Source organism: Lepisma saccharinum, chromosome 14, assembly GCF_977018435.1.
Source record: "Lepisma saccharinum chromosome 14, izLepSacc3.1, whole genome shotgun sequence".
Lineage (NCBI taxonomy): Eukaryota > Metazoa > Arthropoda > Insecta > Zygentoma > Lepismatidae > Lepisma > Lepisma saccharinum.
The window spans coordinates 49904407-49924598 of NC_139242.1; the positions used below are offsets into that span (position 1 = coordinate 49904407).

The 20192-nt window shown below is 38.5% G+C and overlaps 1 protein-coding gene across 2 annotated transcripts in view; it reads left to right on the top strand.

Annotated features, from left to right (window-relative positions):
- Window positions 1-20192, top strand: part of Tsc1 (tuberous sclerosis 1 protein hamartin) — a 62195-nt gene that overhangs the window by 33307 nt on the left and 8696 nt on the right. For both annotated transcript variants that reach the window (XM_083135567.1, XM_083135568.1), the window contains exons 12-15: window positions 3033-3786; window positions 9005-9165; window positions 10955-11080; window positions 18586-18687. In XM_083135567.1, the coding sequence (XP_082991693.1) occupies window positions 3033-3786; window positions 9005-9165; window positions 10955-11080; window positions 18586-18687 (1143 nt within the window). The remainder of the gene's footprint in view (window positions 1-3032; window positions 3787-9004; window positions 9166-10954; window positions 11081-18585; window positions 18688-20192) is intronic.

A 20192-nucleotide genomic window follows, 5' to 3' on the forward strand; every position in this document is an offset into this window, starting at 1 on the left:
ATTTACGTATTTCATTTAAAATTGATCAGTAGATCATAAAAACGATCTTTTCCTTGCTTTCGTAGCTGGCATTCACCACGCGACCTTGAACTTCCAGATGTTGGGCTTTTCATAGGAGAGGAGGGAGCAAAGTTATCAACCACCCGTTCAAGGTCGCAGTGCGTGATGCTTACAATAGATGGATGACATCAAGGCAGCATGAACTCGCATCAAGCGGGAGGGTGAAACCTATGGGTGAAACGTGCGTCGCTGCCGATTGTTTGTGAATGGGTTCGTGAGGCATGGAACTCCATCTCCCTTGAAATGATGATCAAAAGTTTTAAGGTAACGGGAATATCGAACAAGATGGATGGAAGTGAGGACATTTCAGACTGCTTGTATTAGTAACTGGGAGTGAATGACGAAATTAAGTGTAAACTTTATTTATTTATTTACGTGAGTCAAGCCGCAATAGCGCAGTAAATATACAGTAATTATTTCTATTTGTAAGTGTTGACGTAATTATTTTACCTTCATATTTGTTACAGTCAACTCTCGATACAACGACCTTTCATAGTTCCCAGGAAAAAGGTAGTTATTTCGAAGGGGTTGTTATTGGAATTTGCACCAAAAACGATTATTTGGAGATAATCGGGCAGGATGAATGTTGGATTTAATACGGGTCTACTAGAGCATTGTCTGTTACAAGATGAACTGGTAAGATACGATATCTCGGAAGATCTCACCTTTCTAGGCACAAAAAAAGGGGCTGTAAATTTCGTTTTGGTTCGGCTGTGTAAAATACGTCGTAAAAATGTCACGTTTTCCTTCCTTCGACCAACTTCTAATTCACCCCCTCCCCCATTCCAGGGAGCAGTCCTTCCTCTTCCTCGACTTGCATTGTAAGCCAGCGTGAAAAATTAAACGGGCAACTTGCAATCTATTTGCACCCAATGCGTATTCTAAGACACATTGAACAGTGTCGCACTCGATAATCATTTTGGTTTGGAATTAGATTTCACTAAAGTGAAACTGTATATTTAGTCCCGATTAGCCCAAAAGCATAAAATGAACTCAAAACAAGCTTTATGAAACCTGCGCATTTTCAGATATCAAAATGGGAGATCTTTATTTACTCTCACGTTAATCGACGATAATCGGTGTCAGCTTATACATTGAGCATTTTTTTTAAAAATCGTTCGCAGCTTACACATTGAGGTTCTGAAGATAAAGGTGCAGAACACGAAGTTGTTTTAACTCTTCTTTTTCTTTCTGAAGATCGAATTTCGTTATCGTCAAATCAAAACAGCTTTGCGAGATACAAAACAATGACTTGCCTTCGCGCTGGATGAGTCATTGCTGTTATCCACAAGCGACAACTTCGCAGACGCTAGACAAAACACTGGCGCCAGTTGCAGCGTAAAAACAAGGCGACCGGCTGGAAGTTCGAGCAACAGGTGGTCAGGGAAAATCCTCCGTATTTAAGATAACGCAACTGTCGAAGGCTGAACTTTTTATCAGCTGTGTGAAGAAGAAAGAATAAACCCTTTCTTTATATTTTACCTTGCAACAGACAATAATACGGGCAATATTTCAATACAATAGCATTAAAAAAAGAAAAAAATAGGACCTGAATTCTGCAATTATTACATTGCCGTGCAGACCAGTGGCGGAGAAAGCTGGGTAGGGGGGCATTTTTTTTATACTTGTCCTATGGTTTTTGTTCGTTTTCAAGAATGCATCCAGAACTGGTTGACCATTTTAGAAGTCAAAGGAAAGAAAGAGCGGTCCACTTCCACCCTTGCCTGTAATCAGCCTGTGTGCACACACGAGCAAGAAGACAATCGGCATTGCCCCCCCCCCTTAAACGTTTGCTGAGAAGAAAAGAGGGAGAAGTCACTCTGCCAACGGAACACTTTTGGCAAATATTAGGACATCGGCACAGTCATGAAAATGTAGAAAGTGGTAAACGGGAGTTATGATGCAAGTAAGATCGAAGTGAACTTTTGTGGAAACCTGGATGAAAATGCATTAAGAGTGTTGACGATCTTTAGGTGGCCTATGTGGCTTTGATTATCTATAACAGTTTCACTTCTTTAGGAAGTGTTACAGGGAACAAAGAATACGTTTTGAATGAAAGCGATTACCGGAAGTTGTACGCTACAAAGTCTATTTAAAATAACATCCAAGCATATTCGGTCTCTTCTCATGTATCCAAGAGCAAACGAAATCACAATGGCAAAACAAGCCTGGCATGTTGGGTAGCAGCCGTCGGCTGCGGGTAACATTGGTACGCTTGGGGGAGGGGAGGGCAGAGGTCAAGTGCTATTGGATATAACTGAAGCGTGGTCTGGTGTTTATTTTTAGATCAGACCCACTTGCGAGCGGTAGAGTGCTTCTGAAGGGAATGAGTGCAAAAAACGTATTTTTCGCCCGAAAAGGCGAAAACAATTTTTGTGGAAGTTATTTCTCCCGCGAAAAATACCGCTTGATACGTCTCCCGTGTGACGGGAGGTGCGTGCTTGAATGCCGCCAGAACGGGTGCTGCTTTTCTCGATGTCGCAAAACTTTCCATTACTAAGTGACAACTCATGGAAAACGGCCATTTCGCATTAAAAAGTTATTTTTTTAAAATTATTATTGCTAAAGAAAGGCAATCTGTCGATATATACGTTATACGCAGTGACATAGTGAAAAAAAATGCGTGATTTAATTTTAGCTGTCCGAATTATTCCGTGTATAATACGCACCACAGTTTTGAAGGGCAAAAATTTTGGAAAAAAGTGCGCATTATACACGCGTAAATACGGTATGTTGAAGTTAAATTAGGAATAATATTTAAAATTGAGCCTTTAAAAAAAAACTGCATTATGCGATAAAGTTGAAAATTACATGCATATCATCTGTGGTGTATAGTTTGCATGTTTCTACTGTCACGACATGTGTGAGGCTTTAGTAGGCTGAAATCATTACAAGGCTATCTAGGAAGTGAAAAATGAAAAATCTATAAACTTCTACTTCTTACATTATTGTTCTTGTCATTTTGTCTTCAGGCCACAATTATACAACGGCATTGTGACAGTGTTCTACATGAGACTCATCCAACAAGCGAAGAACATGAAGACTATGAAGAATGTGAACAAGAAGGTGGTTCCACATGTTTATCTGGAGGACTGCATATGCCAAATAGTCAGTCAATGTTAGATTTTGCCAAGAGATTTAGTCGTTTTCGATATTACAGCCAGTGTGGTCCCCCACCCAACTTACTGGAAAATTTAAGCATGAGCAGCAGTCCCAGTGATTCTACGATTCTGGTTCCCCGAGTGAGAAGAACAAACTCTTGCCCAGAAATAAAGAAAGTTTCTACGATGGACAGTGATTTAGAACACCAAGTGTTGAGTGAGAAGGAAGAGTTAGAAAGTGAATCGTCCGTTCAGAAGAATGATTTCCCACAACAATCGGAAGAGTTGCAAAATTCTCAGTTTCTAGGTGCCTGTAAAGATGTGTCTCTTGATGAGAAAATGGTGGATAGAAACAGTACGAGATATTCTCGTAGTACCCAGACTGTAGATAATTTGACCCCGTTTCCATACGAACACTTATTTTTGAATGTGTTACAGCATTTGCCAGTTTCAGAGGAACCATTGTTAGAATCCAAACCTCCTCCGCAAAATCTACCAGAAAGTGTGAACTCTCTTCCTTCAAAACAGACAATATCCCCATACACTGTACTTGAAGAATTTATAAATTCAGCTGCCCAAATTCACACCAAAGAAGAAAAAGAAGGAAAGAAATCCAAAGTTCAAGGTAAGTAGTGAAATTAGGCATTTACTTTTGTACGCTTTTTAGTTTTACATTTTTAAGTTTTATGTTTTAGTCTTTTCTTCTTCTTCTATAGGATTATAGCCCTTTTAATTTAGCCCTAGGCAGCCACGTAGCTAGATATTTTGGTGACCTAGGCAGGATTGTGTTTTGCCCCCTGCACTACCAAGCACCGATGTTTTATGTGCGTCCTTTGATATTTTCTTATGCCACGGTTTGTGGTATTTACATAAGAAATGAGAGAAGAGGCATGACTGAATGGGGGGAGGGAGTGCACAAGTTGGATTCATAACACCTCCCTTGACAGACAGGAAGAAGTAGTATTCCCCGTCAAGCTGTCTTGTCTTACGATCAGAGAACAAACCGCCTGTTGTTAAACTGATATTCATAATTGGGAAAAGAGAGACGCGGTAGTTTACAAATACGGAGAAACTAGTAGTCACTTTTATCCGCGAAGTTTGTTTTTTTTTATTTATTTTTCTCCCAGTGGCCACTGCCACCATTCCCGTTGGAACTTGCTGTACTGTTGCTTGGCGTGCGTCAACCCACTACTGGTCTTGCTAAACATATGAAATACAATAGCCATAAAATTCAAAAGGTTCAAGTCAAACACACTGCCCACATGCTTGTAGACACCAAAATCAAGGAAACGCACGCCATAATGCACTTCCCGCACGAGCTAAACATAGATAGCAGACAAGCGCACCACACTTGGATTCCCCTACTACAACAGTTATCGCCCGGAAATAGCAGATGACACAGACCCAAACGCACAGTTAACAACAGCGCACCTAGCGGCAGCCAGAGAACTACAAACAAAAGATTCACGCCAAGCAACAGTAAATTAATCGAAAAAGAAAAAACAGCTTCGCGGATAAAAGTGAGTACTAGTTTCTCCGTATTTATATACTACCGCATCTCTTTTTTTCCCAATTATGAATACAGAACCTTCGCGTGTGAAGGAATTACGGGAATACAAATGGAACAAACGTAAGTTATTTGTGTGCCGATTGGATGTAAAATTCTTGAAAGCGTGCAAACGGTGCAATGTTTTTCCCAAGTTCATCCAGTGGAAAGTGCAAGATAGCAGTTACAGAATGAAGAATGTCATTCATAATTCACAAAAACGTGCGCTATCTGCCGTCATTTCTGACAAACACGCTGAAATTCGCGAACAACAAAGAAATAACAAGATAGCAGTTACAGAATGAAGAACGTCATTCATAATTCACAAAAACGTGCGCTATCTGCCGTCATTTCTGACAAACACGCTGAAATTTGCGAACAACAAAGAAATAAGACTGGAAACTACGCTACCACCTGCTAGGTGGGAACATGTAAAGGATAACATCATATACATGCTGCAAATCTTGGAAAACCAAAAAATGAGGTGTCTCCGCAACAAACTTCACCACCTTGGAGGAACATGGCCGAGTGAGAATACGATCAACCTCGATGGCGGACAAGGAAAAATCATCATAAATCTGTCGAATCTCTTGATCCCAAATGAATTCAAAGAACTTGCCTACGGTGATAAGTTTAATTTACAAAACAGTAAGCTCCCCCCACCCTCGACCTCATATGTGCAGCAGAAAAAGCAGCTTGTTTTGGCACAAACCCCATGATTCAGAAAACATCAGAATGTCAGCAGCCGGAATTTTTCAAAAAGTGATGACCAACAGTGAAACCAGGAAACCTAATCCAATGCACCAAAAAGTCTCTTCTGTCCTCTCCAAGTTTGGCAAATGGCTGAACACCAATGAAGTTTGGTGTCTAAAATCTGACAAAACGAACCAGTTTGTAATAATGCACAAGGGCGATTACTCTACGAAAGTAATAGACATACTAAACAGTGACTCGTACAGTGTCATCAAAAAGGACCCCACAGACAGGTACAATAGAATTGTGAAATATGCAGTGAAATCTAGTGTCATACTCAGTGAACAAGACCACAAATTCCTTTTCAACCCACACCCTTCACCTGCCATTGCCTATGGCATTCCCAAAACTCATAAACCTGGAATCCCCATGTGCCTTATAATAGCTGGCTTGAATTACCCCACGGTCCACCTAACAAACTGGCTAAAAAACAAAATATCTCAATTCAACCACAAACTAACATGTGTGTTCCGCAACTTCAATAGTGCAAGCTGACAGTGCAAAATTAGCCAGCATTGACATAGTAGATATGTACAGTTCTATCCCCATAGACCTAGCGCTGCGTTCAGTTGAAAGATGGCTGACAACAAACAGAATCCCTGCTCTAGAGGGATTTGAAGGCTATTGGAAGTTTGTCTAAAACACAACTACTTTCAGTTTGAGGATATATTCTACAATCAATCCGAGGGCCTTGCGATGGGCAATCCGCTATCAGCTCCTTTAGCCAACATCGTCATGCACCTGGCTGAAAAAGAGACACTCCAGAACTGCAATACATCCGATATGGAAGGTACGCGGACGGCACAATAGTCGTATACAAAAAGACAGAAGAACTCAACCTTCTAGTGAACAAGCTAAATAGCATCCACCCCAGGCTCAGCTTCACCGTAGAACAAGAAAAACATGGTAAAATCAACTTCCTGGACATCACCATCAGCCATGCACTTAACAAATTCACAACCACTGTCTACAGAAAACCGGTTTCAGGCAACCAGTACATACATGCTCTCTCTAGCCATCCCCCCAAGCAAAAAGCCAATGTGTGGCTGAACTTTTATCGAAGAGTCTTCTCCTACTGGTGGAGAGAAGAGGAACTACGAGAGTAGGTAACCACCGTCACTGAAATAGCCCTGAAACATGGCTTCACTGCAGCACAACTTTCTACTTGGCAACCCAGCCACAATCAACCTCCAGCAGCCAATATAAATGGTTTGCCTTCCCCTACCATTCCACCACTTCCAACCGCATATCGAAAGCCCTTCTCCCATATGGCATCAAAGTAGCGCACAAACCAAATTCCAAAATAGCTGATAAACTGAACAACACATACAGTACTTCCTCTCCCCCCTTGATAACCCAGGTGTATACGATGCAGAGTGTGAATGCAAGGCACATTACATCGGCAGGTCCATCAGATCTGTCAATGAAAGAATCCAATAGCACCTAGCAGATGCGAAAAAAGCCCAACCCACTACTGGTCTTGCTAAACATATCAAGTACAATAGCCATAAAATTCAAAAGGTTCACACACGAACACACTGACCACACGCTCGTAGACACTAAAATCAAGGAAACGCACGCCATAATGCACTTCCCGCACGAGCTAAACGTCGATAGTGGACAAGCGCACCACACTTGGATTCCCCATCTACAACAGTTATTGCCCGGAAATAGCAGACTCACATCTAACAACAGTGCACGGCAGCCAGAGAACTACAAACAAAAGATGCACACCAAGCAACAGTACAGCAAGTTCCAACGAGGATGGTGGCAGTGGCCACTGAAATTAATCGAAAAAGAAAAAAACAGCTTCGCGGATAAAAGTGAGTACTAGTTTCTCCGTATTTACTTTTAAACTGATAGTTGAAAAAGCTGTTTTTTGTAAGTTATAAGCAATCTAAGAATGTAACTGAGGTGTCTTTGTTCATCCTTGCCTTCCTTCCCAAAAACACAAACAGGGTTCTGATGCTATTCTATGCACTTCTTTATCGAAACTTTCCTAAGTAGTTGATTGGGGAGAGCAGCAGGGTGAAACTTGTTTGTGAAACCTTTTCTTTTTTTGTTGGTGATGTGGAGTAAGAGCTTGTGAAGAATTTGCCAACCTCAGTTATCTGATATTGGGAATATCTGCAATTTTCCTTTTAATGGGACGTCATTGGTTGAACTGGAGGCCCATCTTCCCTTCCTTTAACATGTAAAATTAAGCAGTCACTCTGGACATGTTATTTAAAACTATAAAAATATTAATATCCTTCAACGAACATAATGGCCAACAAACAATAAAAAGACATCCACCTCTTCCCTCCACAAGGGCTCATTAAGCCACCACTGCTGTGTACAGCTATGCAATATGCATAGGAATGAATTGCTTGCATGTCCATGTCATTGGCAGCATGGGAAAACATAAAGCAATGATCCTTTTTTGGTCTTTCTTTCTGCAACTTGGTTTCAGAATAATCACACTGCTGGGAAAATGGAATACTGTAGTACAACTTCTCTCTCTTCGACTGTAGTATATTAAAAATTGCGGAGGACCTTCTATTAAGCTACCTGTTCCATCAACTTCCCATCCCCCCTCCTCTCCCTTCCCACCAGTCTGATTGTCTGAGTGGCTACATTGATTGACTACATATCTCTTTCGGTGTATTTCCGTAAAATTTGCACTATTGACGATTACAAAATATGAACACCAGACACAACAAGAGTAGTTGAAACACGAGCCATTTTCTGTTCTTGTGATGCCTTCTGATAAACAAGATCATAACTCTTTTTTGCTGCTAACACAAGACTAAACCTCTTGAATTATCGGGAGCCACGCAGGAAAGAAATCACACATTGTTTTTTTCCACCCTTTGGATTTTATTTCCTGTAATATATGCTGATCTTTGAATTTGCCATGGTGTCATCTGTCAAATTTTGAATGTACAGTTGCAAATTACAGTGATCTTGGGGAAACTGTTGTTGTGATCACTGGATACATCTAAGAAGTGCACAGAGGAAGGACATGTATTAATTTGTGGCTCAGTCACCTCTTTATTGTTCATGATAAGACAACTTTGTTACTTATTCTTCAACTTTAAACTTTGTGGTACCGTGCTAAGTGTTGTTTGTTTTGTTGGATGACACATTCAGTTTCATCTCCATTGTTACCTGCTTTTCTAGTCCACAGTCTGCTACAATTTATTTCAGTACCTCCTCAATTGACCTCATGATGCTGGTTCAACACCAGAATTTTGGAACTCCCACTGGGAAAAAACCCTAGAATCTCTTGCGTCAAAGATGAAAGTGGTACACATGAGTTCAAATGGCAGTAAACACATTGTAAAGGCATTTTCGATGGCAAACCAGCCACTGTAAATAGTAAAAAGACAACCTTATTTATCAGTTGTTGTGGTTCTGTGTTAATTTACACATTAGTAGTAATAGTATGGAGGACATGTTTTAATATGTACAGGTGTTTTGGGGGGGGGGGATAGGGTGCTAAATTAACTTCTATTATGTCATTTACCATGCATTATTTCAATTATCTGCTTTGCCATTTCAGCTCTGGAAAATGAACTGAAAGTTGCGAAGGAACAGTTAGCTCTACTTCATATGCAATTACAGTTTGAAAGGCACAGGCGAGAAGTTCATGCTGAACGAAACAGAAGACTGCTAGGAAAATCAAGGGCAAATCGTGCATTAGAAGAACATAATTCAGCTTTAGTAAGTATTTCTGGGTACCAAAGTGTGTGTGCGTCGACGGAGTGAATGTTTGAAGTGATGATGCTAATATTTAAGATAGCACTATTTGAACATCAGTGTGCTACAATCATCTTGATGATGAGGTCTGTATAAATGAAACTTTATATAGGGTGTCCCCAAAGGAGTGCAGGAATTAATTTAAGAAAAGAACATTTTATTGATTTATTAGTTGACAAAGTTATTACATTCATGATTGGGAAAAGAGAGACGCGGTAGTATATAAATACGGAGAAACTAGTACTCACTTTTATCCGCGAAGCTGTTTTTTCTTCTTTTTCGATTAATTTCAGTGGCCACTGCCACCATCCTCGTTGGAACTTGTTGCGCAACAAGTTCCAACGAGGATGGTGGCAGTGGCCACTGAAATTAATCGAAAAAGAAGAAAAAACAGCTTCGCGGATAAAAGTGAGTACTAGTTTCTCCGTTATTACATTGTTTGAAACATTCCCATTAAATGTGGAATAGGATATCTGAAATGTCCTCCACGATGCATTTGACACACTCAAATTCTTGTAACAAAATTCTGGATCACTTTTTCGCATAACTGCAGCTCAATGCTGTCGAAAACTCTGAATTTCTGCTTTAAATTCAGGAATCGTTGTTATTTTTGCAGCATAAATTTTGGCTTAATGAATCCCCAGAGGGAAAAATCACATGGTGCAAGGTTGCACGATCTTGGTGGTCAATTCACTTCGCTGTTGCAAGAGTTGTCTCTCTCATTAAGTTTCTGCTGCAACATTATCTGTACTTGTAATGAATTTTAAAAATCGTCACTCACTCCTCCGTCGTGTAAAGCTCCATGTGTAAGGTGTTTACTACAACATGTGACCTTGCAGAATGCTGCCAAACCTCTGGGGAAAAAAAGGACGTACATTTTAAATCCTGCGTTAATTTTGGGACACCCGATGTATGTAAATATAATAATAATCCTTTGCGCAACAGCCCTGAAGGACCTTGGCTTACCTACCGACTGCCGGTCTCCCTCCCACACTTTCCTTCGTCACCTCTAAGCGTGGAGATCTGCAACCAGTATTGGAATAGTCAGGGGGTCAGCCCGACGTAGGTTTCCGGGACCAGATTACGCTTACTCATTTGAAGCTCCCCAATTTCCTCACGATGGTGGGTAGGTCGAATAAATTCCGACCAGAGGCGGATTCGAACCTACGCTGTCCCGCAGCAAACGATCTCAAGACGAGTGAACGCCTTAACCTGCTCGGCTATGGAGGAGGACTACACCCGACGTATGTGGTATTTTTTAACCAGCTTCCTACAGAAATTACAACATAGGTGCTACTCATGTCACAACCATGAATAACCAATCTGATTGGTCTAATAATAAGTGAAAGATCTGGACTTTAAGACAATTTAAGATTACTAGTGCTTACTACAGTGCATCAAAATGTATTGAAAAGTAATAGTTTTGCAGTCATTTTTTTTTTGTGTTTATCAGAGAAAACTCCATTGTGATATTTTCTAAAAAAAGAAGGCCTCCCAGATGGCACAGTGGTAGCATTGTCGCCTTGTAATCAAGGGATCTCTGGTTCGATTCCCAGTGGAGGCACATAGTGGTTCGGATCCCACTTTAAACTGTAGGTTCAGTCGCAATTAGCCTCACTGTGCACAAAGTGGACTTGAAAAACCAAATAAATAAATCAAATCAATGAATCTAAAAAAAAAAAATAGTAAGCCAGTATCTAATATACTGATGTCTACATGAATAATTCTGAGAATAATATTTATTTCTTTGCAGCGTGATCAGCTCTCACTGCTTCAAAAAGATATAGAAACACTTCACCACATCATGGAAAATTTACGAAAAGAAAGTAAACCAAGAGAACAGCAGTTGCAAGAGGAAATGAAATATTGGCAAAATCAGGTGAGATTACTTATTTCATGTAGGCATTCTATGAATTACACACACTCACAATATACTTTCTGTACGTACTATGCACAGAACTGTGATACGAAAATTATTATATATGAAATACAATGGAAGAGAGTTAAAATGTTTTGTGAATAATAATAATATACCATATTGTTGATTTTTGGAGAGTTGCTCTCGGGTAGTTGTGTTAGTAGAAAGAATATGCTTTGATTATCGATAAGATCTTTTAGTTTCATTTTGGTGCTGACATCTTTGCACATAAACATAATTTGCACACACATGGAAACTTGATTATACATTTTTACAGGTCCTGACACTAAAAAACTTAAAATGCAGAAAGTATATTAAATATGGAGGAAAAATTCTAACATTTTCTTGGACTTGGACAGGGAAGTACTATGAAAACGTTAAACAAGATTCTGCTGTATTTATTTGCTCAAGAAAAAACTTATGAAACTTATGGCACACTGGAGAAAATTATGGCTTTGTCAAGACAGTGACATCAGACAACCTAAAATCCACATCATCACAGGGTTTTCTCCCTGTACAGTGCAAAGGGTGCAAAATAGCTACACGTGCAAGTGCATCCAAATTTGAATTTATTCATCCTCACCCTTATGACCTTAACATTTAGACATAACCTACAGTGGAACCCCGATTTTACATTTTCCCACATTATACATTCAATCTTGATGGTCCCAACATAACAAAATGCTAGAAAAGTTTCCTCGATTTTACATTTTCCCACATTGTAGGTTTTTCCGGCTTGGTCCCCTGAAAAACGTAAAATCGAGGTTCCACTGTATATAGAAAATCTTAAGATGTGCAAGTTTAGGGGATTGCAGAGGTTGAGTTGAATCCTGGGTCTGTTAGAATATTAGTAGAATGAGAAAGAATTGCATCTTTTCTTTCTTTATGTTTCAGTAAATGAAAAATGCAATATATACTAGGAATGGGACCAATTAATCGGTACTCTATCCGTATCGGCTGATATAGGCATATCGGTTTATCGGCAAAATTACCGATTATTTTACCGATCCGATATATCGATAAATATCTTATAGTTTAGTTCAAAATTCTGCCATTTTGTTGTAATTTTTATGGATAATCTCCATGTCCTACTTTCTGAAAAAGTAAATGTCTAAATATTCAACTTCTTTTGCATTGCAATCAGCTCGAAACACACATTTATTACGGAGATCAATGAAACTTTCAGGGTCTTCAAGGACCATTTTTAATTTTATATCGGATCGGTAGAATATCGGTTATCGGTATCGGTAAATTTTATATCGGTACTGTATCGGTATCGGCCAAAATTTCATATTGGCCCATCCCTAATATATACTGAAGGATACTTTAATTAGGGATGGATCAATGTGAATACTTTGCCAACTCTGACACAAAATGTGCTGATAACTGATATTGTACTAATATAATATAAAATTGCAAATGTTTTATGAATGTTGAATGATGAACCTGAATTCATGATGGATGTGGTAAACGTGATTTAAGTATTACGTATGTGAAATTTCGTGTGTTTCTGCAGTGCAGAATTGGATAATTTCGGGAAAAAACTATCCTATTCTTCAATGCGGAAACACAAAACAGACGTACATAAGAACCTGAATGTTTCATTCATATCCTTAATCAGGGTGGCGACAGACCTGGAAAACCGGGAAAAGTCAGGGAATTTGAGGTGTCAAAAAGTCAGGGAAATGTCAGGGAATTTCATCTTCATTGATTTTTTTTTATTATTATTATTAAGATATCGTTATGGAACTCTGCACGGGAACAGGAAATCTCGTTCGTAAGTTTCGGCCTCAACTTTTTGCCTCTTTTATTCGCAACACAACCACGGCGCCAGAAACCAGTGATGGCAGGAGGAGAGAGAGAGGGAGAAATTTCTCTTGCCCGGGCTTCTCGGTGGGAATTTTAAATTCGAACACTCTTTGGAAGAAAATTGTTATAACTCGGGCACTATGGGAGCAAACTTCTTCGGATAACTTTTGTTTTGCAGCTAAAACATCAGCGCATGCAACCGTGTACAATTCAGAACACGGGACCGAGGAAGGGGGCTTGGGGGTGGGGGACACGTCCTCTTAATTTAAATGGAAAAAACGTAAAAATCTGGAGTTTGCCCCCTCTTCTCTCGCTATTTTGGGTAGAAGGCGCGAACTTTAGTATTCTTTTCAAAGAATGGACATTTCTCAAGAGAATGAAACATGTTTCATGTTATTGCAAGCCATTCAAGTTGAATAATAAGCCAAAATGTTATTTTTTTTTACAAAAAATAGGTAATTTGAATTTTTGGAGGAAAATTGTTATAACTCGGGCACTATGGGAGCAATCTACTTCGGATAAGTTTTGTTTCTCAGATAGAACATCAGAGCATGCAACCGTGTACAATTCAGAATGCTGGACCGAGGAAGGGAGGCTTAGGTGCACGACCCCCGAATTTCAATGGAAAAAACATAAAAATTTGGAGTTTGCCCCATCTTCCCCCGCTATTTTGTAGAGAAGGCGCGAACTTTAGTATTCTTTTCAAAGAATGGACATCTTGGGTGCCATACAAGTTGAATAATAAGCCAAAATGTGATTATTTTTTTTACGAAAAATAGGTAATTTGAATTTTTGGAGGAAAATTGTTATAACTCTGGCACTATGGGAGCAATCTACTTCGGATAAGTTTTGTTTTGCAGCTAAAACATCAGAGCATGCAACCGTGTACAATTCAGAATGCCGAACCGAGGAAGGGGCGTTTGGGGGCGCGACCACCGAATTTCAATGAAAAAAAACCATAAAAATCTGGAGTTTGCCCCCTCTTCTCCCGCTATTTTAGGGAGAAGGTGCAAACCTTAGTATTCTCTTCAAAGAATGGACGTTTCCAAAGAGATTGAAATATGTTTCATGTTCCTGGGTGCCATACAAGTTGAATAATGAGCTAAACTGTGAAACTCTGTTTGGAAATGTGGCATGGATATGTTGCGGAGAGGGGGGAGCTTGCTCCAGACCTGTGTCGAGTTTCTACCCAAACATAAGAGTATGAAGGTCCAAAAAGCACATTCATTTCGTAATCAGCAACGTGATACCATATGGTATCATCGGGCTAGTACGACCTTATTCTGATGATACCATATGGTATCATCGGTGGAGAGAAGGTTAAGCCTCTAAATATTACGTGGAAATGCTTTGAATTATCATTTTTTCTTGTCCGTATGGGAGTAGTAAGGGAACTTGTCAACATATGGAGGGGATAAGAGCTGCTGGCGCCGTCCTATAGTTGTCGAAGTAAGGTTTTTTTTTGTTGGGCAAACTGAAGGAACATGGAAACAAATGGGTTCCATTGATACATGCGATTTTTGTTGAATATCGCCACCCGACAAAGTATCTCACTACAACATGCGACAGAAATTGCATGGACTGCAACATCCAACAAAAATTGCATGACGTATTGCTGGTTTTGCACAAGTTAACATACGTTTACAATTACATTACACTATTCTTAGATATCAAGAAGAATCCAACCAAACAGGATATACTGGGTGATTTTTTTTAACCTGAATCATTTGAATATCTTGAAGAAAAATCATCCTACAAAAAAAATGTTCTAAATAAAAAGTTAATAGTTTGGAGGGGGAAGTTTAGTGGTGCAACAAAAGAACACCCCCTCCCCCTCTTGTAGGTGGGGCGGGGGACAACTTTGAAATTTCAAATAGAAACCCCTATTTTTTATTACACATTCAGATTTCACGGAAAAAAATACATAAGTTTTGTCTGAAACATTTTTTTCGATTTGTGATGGATGGCAATATAATCGACAAATTTTCATTTTGATTATTTTAACCTGAATCATTTGAATATCTTGAAGAAAAATCATCCTACAAAAAAAATGTTCTAAATAAAAAGTTAATAGTTTGGAGGGGGAAGTTTAGTGGTGCAACAAAAGAACACCCCCTCCCCCTCTTGTAGGTGGGGCGGGGGACAACTTTGAAATTTCAAATAGAAACCCCTATTTTTTATTACAGATTCAGATTTTACGGAAAAAAATACATAAGTTTTGCCTGAAACATTTTTTTCGATTTGTGATAGATGGTGCTATAATCGACAAATTTTCATTTTGATTTTTATAACCTGAATCATTTGAATATCTTGAAGAAAAATCATCCTACAAAAAAAAATGTTCTAAATAAAAAGTTAATAGTTTGGAGGGGGAAGTTTAGTGGTGCAACAAAAGAACACCCCCTCCCCCTCTTGTAGGTGGGGCGGGGGGCAACTTTGAAATTTCAAATAGAAACCCCTATTTCTTATTACAGATTCGGATTTTACGGAAAAAAATACATAAGTTTTGTCTGAAACATTTTTTCGATTTGTGAGATGGTGCTATAATCGACAAATTTTCATTTTGATTTTTTAACCTGAATCATTTGAATATCTTGAAGAAAAATCATCCTACAAAAAAAATGTTCTAAATAAAAAGTTACAGGAAAACCTCGTTAATACGATATTGGTTAATACGAAGTACCCTTTAATCCGAAGTTCTTCCCATTCCCCAGCCGATAAGATAGGATTTATAATGTATTTCAGTACGGATAAATTGAAATACGGATAATTTTTAATACGAAGTTGTTTACAAGACACTTCCCTAAAACTGGTTTCGCTTAATTCGAAGTAGACACCTGCGTAAGTTGACAAGAGAAGATCGAATGTGGAGAGAGCTTGGACGTTATTGTAACTGGACCTTGACATGTTTCCTTGTCCTAAGAGCTGCTGACAACTCGAGGGAAGCAGCCCGAAATGCCCGCTGGACATTGACATTCTTTGTCAATCTGCATGGTAGGTCAAGCTCTTTCCCCGCTGAATGCGCCACCTTGGAAATATTCACCGGTGCTAGATGAGAAATGCGAGATAAGATCGCATGAATGTTCCAAAAGACAAGACGCGTGGCGCCTGGAAGTCTCACCCATCTGTCTGGCTCTCAGCTCGAGATACAGCAATTTCCCGTGAGCAAGCAACTTTTGGCCTGGTAGCCGACAACTTCCGGTAACCACTTTCATTAAAAGCGTGTTCTTTGTGCCCTGTAGAACTTTATTAAAAAAAAGGGAAACTGTTACAGATAATCAAAGCCGCATAGGCCAACTAAAGATCGTCAACCCGCTTAATACGTTGTCATCTAGGTTTCCCGCAAAAGTTGACGTTGATCTTACGTATGTTGCAACTCCAGTTTCCCGTTTCATACGTTTCCCAACTGTGCCGGTCATACAATTTGCCAAAACAGTGTTTTTTTGTCTGAGTGACTTCTCCCTTTTGCTATCAGCAAACGGGAGGGGGGGGGGTAAAAAGTGATAAAAATTTCAGCCACAATTTTCTTGCTCGTGTGCGCACACGGTCTCCTTTCCTTTTGCGTCTAAAAAAAAGCAAACAGTTCTGAATACCTTCTTTAAAACGAACAAAAACCGCATGATAAGTAAAAGAAAAGTGACAACCTTCCTTCCCCTACAACAGCTCATTATCCGCCACTGGTGTGCATGGTAATGGAATAATTGCAGAATTCAGGTCCCTCTTTCTTGTTTGAATGCAGCTGTCTGGATAGGAAATATTGCCCGTATTATTGTCTGTTGCATGGTAAAAGGTAATGCAAGGATCTTTTTTTTTCTCACTGCTGATAAAAGTTCAGTCTTCGACAACTGCGTTATCTTTAAAAGCCCATGATTTCCCTTCTGCCACCTGTTGCTCTAACTTCCAGCCGATCTCATTGTGTTTCGCTGCAGCTGGCGCCAGTGTTTAGTCTAGCGTCTGGAAAGCTCTCGCTTGCCGGTAACTGCAATGACTCATCCAGTTCCAAGGAATAAGCCTCATTGTTTTGAATCTCCCAAAGCCATATAATCCCCACTTTTCTTCAGAACCTGTTAAAAAAAAAAAAAAAAAAAAAAAAAAAAAAAAAAAACCCAATGCTCAATGTAGTAATACGAGAGGAAAAGTTTTGGCGGAGCGATTGTTTGACCTCCAGAATACTCCTGAAATCTACAAGAAATTGTCTATTAATCTGAAAATACGCAAGTTTCGTAAAACTTGTTTTTAGTTCATTTTATGCTGATGAGCTAAGCGGGATTAAATATACAGTTTAAAGTGGGATCCAAACCAGAGTGATTATCGAGTGCGGCACTGTTTAACGTGTCATTCGGTGCAAACAGACGCAAGTTGTGTGTTTACTTTTTCAGAGTGGATTACAATGCAAGTTGAGGAAGAGTTTGAACTGATCCCTGCAAAGGGGGAGGAGGGGGGGGGGGCGAATATGAAGTTAACTCAAGCAAAGAATTTTACGATGTGTTTTAGACACCCGAACCACAACGAAATTTACAGCCCCGATTTTTTTGTTTGGTTTTTTTTGCCAGGGAAAGGTTGTTCTCTCCCAACAGAATCTTCTCTTACCAGTTAATCCTGTAACGGACAATGTTCTAGTGAACTCACATAAAATCCAATATTCATTCTGCCGGATTATCTCCCGTCTCTTGCTTTCACCAGTGTGACTACCGTCAAGATTCTTCTGAGTTTCACTTCTTGCAATAAACGAGATTGTTTTCTTTCCGTAGGTCTCCCTGCAAACGGGTTTCTTATGAACTAAAATTGTAAGAATTTCGTGGAAGAGCAACGACTTTGCACAATTAAAAGAAAATACCGTTTTTTAAAAAGACTTTTTGCCACAACATGCATCCCGTGCATAACCGGTTGTATAACTAGGCAGGATAAATGGTGTTAACCGACTCCTTGTAATCTTTGTGTCCGCGTTAAGCTCCGTGTTCTCATTTTGTGTAACATTTTTTACACTTTCTTTAAAACGTACAATATTATATTGTACATATAAAGCTTATTTTCTGAGCTACCACCAAGTATAAAACATCCTTTGTGGGGGAATTTATACTCTACTTTATTTACATCTGAAAACAGGCGCCATCTTGAAAAGTTTGGATAACTCGAAGTCGTTTAATACGAAGTTGACATTTTTTGGTCCCTTGAACTTCGTATTAACGAGGTTTTCCTGTAATAGTTTGGAGGGGAAAGTTTAGTGGTGCAACAAAAGAACACCCCCTCCCCCTCTTGTAGGTGGGGCAGGGGGCAACTTTGAAATTTATTTTATTTATTTATTTATTTATTTTCCATTTGAAAAAACATTGATTTAGTTTAGTTTGTAATTGTCAGGGAAAAATGTAAATTTTGTCCTGGAAAACCTGGAAAAGTCAGGGAATTTCATTTCTGCTTGTTTGTAGCCACCCTGTTAATGTATGACTTCAGCGGTTTTACCTTGGAAAAGGAAATTGAATATTGATACATTTACTTCACGAAGCTATTGTGTATGAACTATACTGTGTCAGATTTTTTTTTACTAAAAATCCACCTGCCATTTGTGTTTCTGTAATAACTTGGTGTGTCATAACATGCATGTCCTAAACATGTATGAACACTTTCACAAATAATTGAAGTATTTTGTTTGTTTCTAGTGTTTAACACTAACAGAAGAAATAAAAAAATCCACAGAGAGAAACGTAGAATTGGAAGATGATTTGAAGATGGAAAAACTTGATAAAGAAGAACTTAGAGTGGTATGACATTGTTTTTTATTATATTTATGTATGTACATATGCATGATTATTATATCATTTTAATAAATATTTTAAAACTTGCTGTAAATTTGGTACATTTGTATAAATGTATATTTAGTATTTATATAGAATGAGACTAAATTGGGAAAGAGTATTTCTGTAACATGTGTTAGTGAATTTGTGCAGTGCAATTGAATATATTTTTAGAGGACAAAAGGTCCTTTTACAGAGCAGTCAGGAGTTCAGCAAAAGCTTTTGATAATGTTTTGGACTCATTCTTATTGTTGTTTAATGAAAGGGTGACAATTTTTATGTAGTGCTACAAGTGAAAATTGTTTGAATTATTTTACATCATAATTAGTATCAACATTCAATTGATTGTAAAGTTGTTTATGTATAGAAATTTAAGTTCAGATATCTTGGAAATTAGTCTGTAAGTTATGTAGTAATCGTTGTTATTATGCTTTCTCATAATATTATTTCATGATGAACCTACTTGTGTGCATAAAGAAACCACTGCATACGTACGTGGCTGGTAGGAAACCAATGATTATATTTACTGCGTCACATGTTAAACTGCAATTTCATTTTAGGAATTGGAAAACACTGGCAGGGGATGAAATTTATATATTTTCTTTGGGTTACTAATGTTGGTGAGCATAGTGCAGAAGACACCTTTGAAGAATTTATTTATTTTGCGAAAACTAGCATATTTCTACAAACAATCAAAGAGGAGTTCAAACTAGGGCTCAGTCTATACAGTTTTTAACTGATGCACATGCTATGTTTACTTTTACAGATTCCCAATAATAATTAAAAACTGTTAACAAATTAAATAGTTCAGAATATTTATAAATTTCCATACTTAACTAAGTATTCCATCAGAACTATACCATATCATACCAGTCTCTCAGTTTCATTTTCAAATGTTCATAATTTTAGACATCAGGTAAATGGCTGTCATTAACCCCTTTCAAAATAAGCGACAGGCTATAATCAGACTGCATCACTTGTGCGCATGTGTTGTAACCACCTCTTTCAAATTTCAACCACGAGATGTCCAGTTTTCTTCGTTTCTGAATTTTATTTGGACATGTGTCAAATTAGGTGGAGCTTTTGGTTATACTCTTGAAATTAGCATTCAATAACTTATATGCACATTGTGTAAATTTTTTATGAGGATTCCATTTCGTATTTCACATTTAGTGATGGTTTCAATCCCAAGAAATTTTAAGATTATTTTTCATTAATTATCATATTTGCTGGCGTATAAGATGCCCTTTTTTCTTTCAAAATGGGTCTGAAAAACAGTGTGTGTCTTGTATGCCGATAGTCAGTTTTCGATTATCTTCATTTCTGGAAAATTTCTCAATTCTGAATTACACGATTTCTTTCTTGCTTTCTTGTGGTGTATGACGAAGAAGATAAAAATGTATTCTTTCCTAGTTAGATTAGGTAAGTTATTTGTTGAAAGTAGACCTACATATAACTTTATATTTTAAATA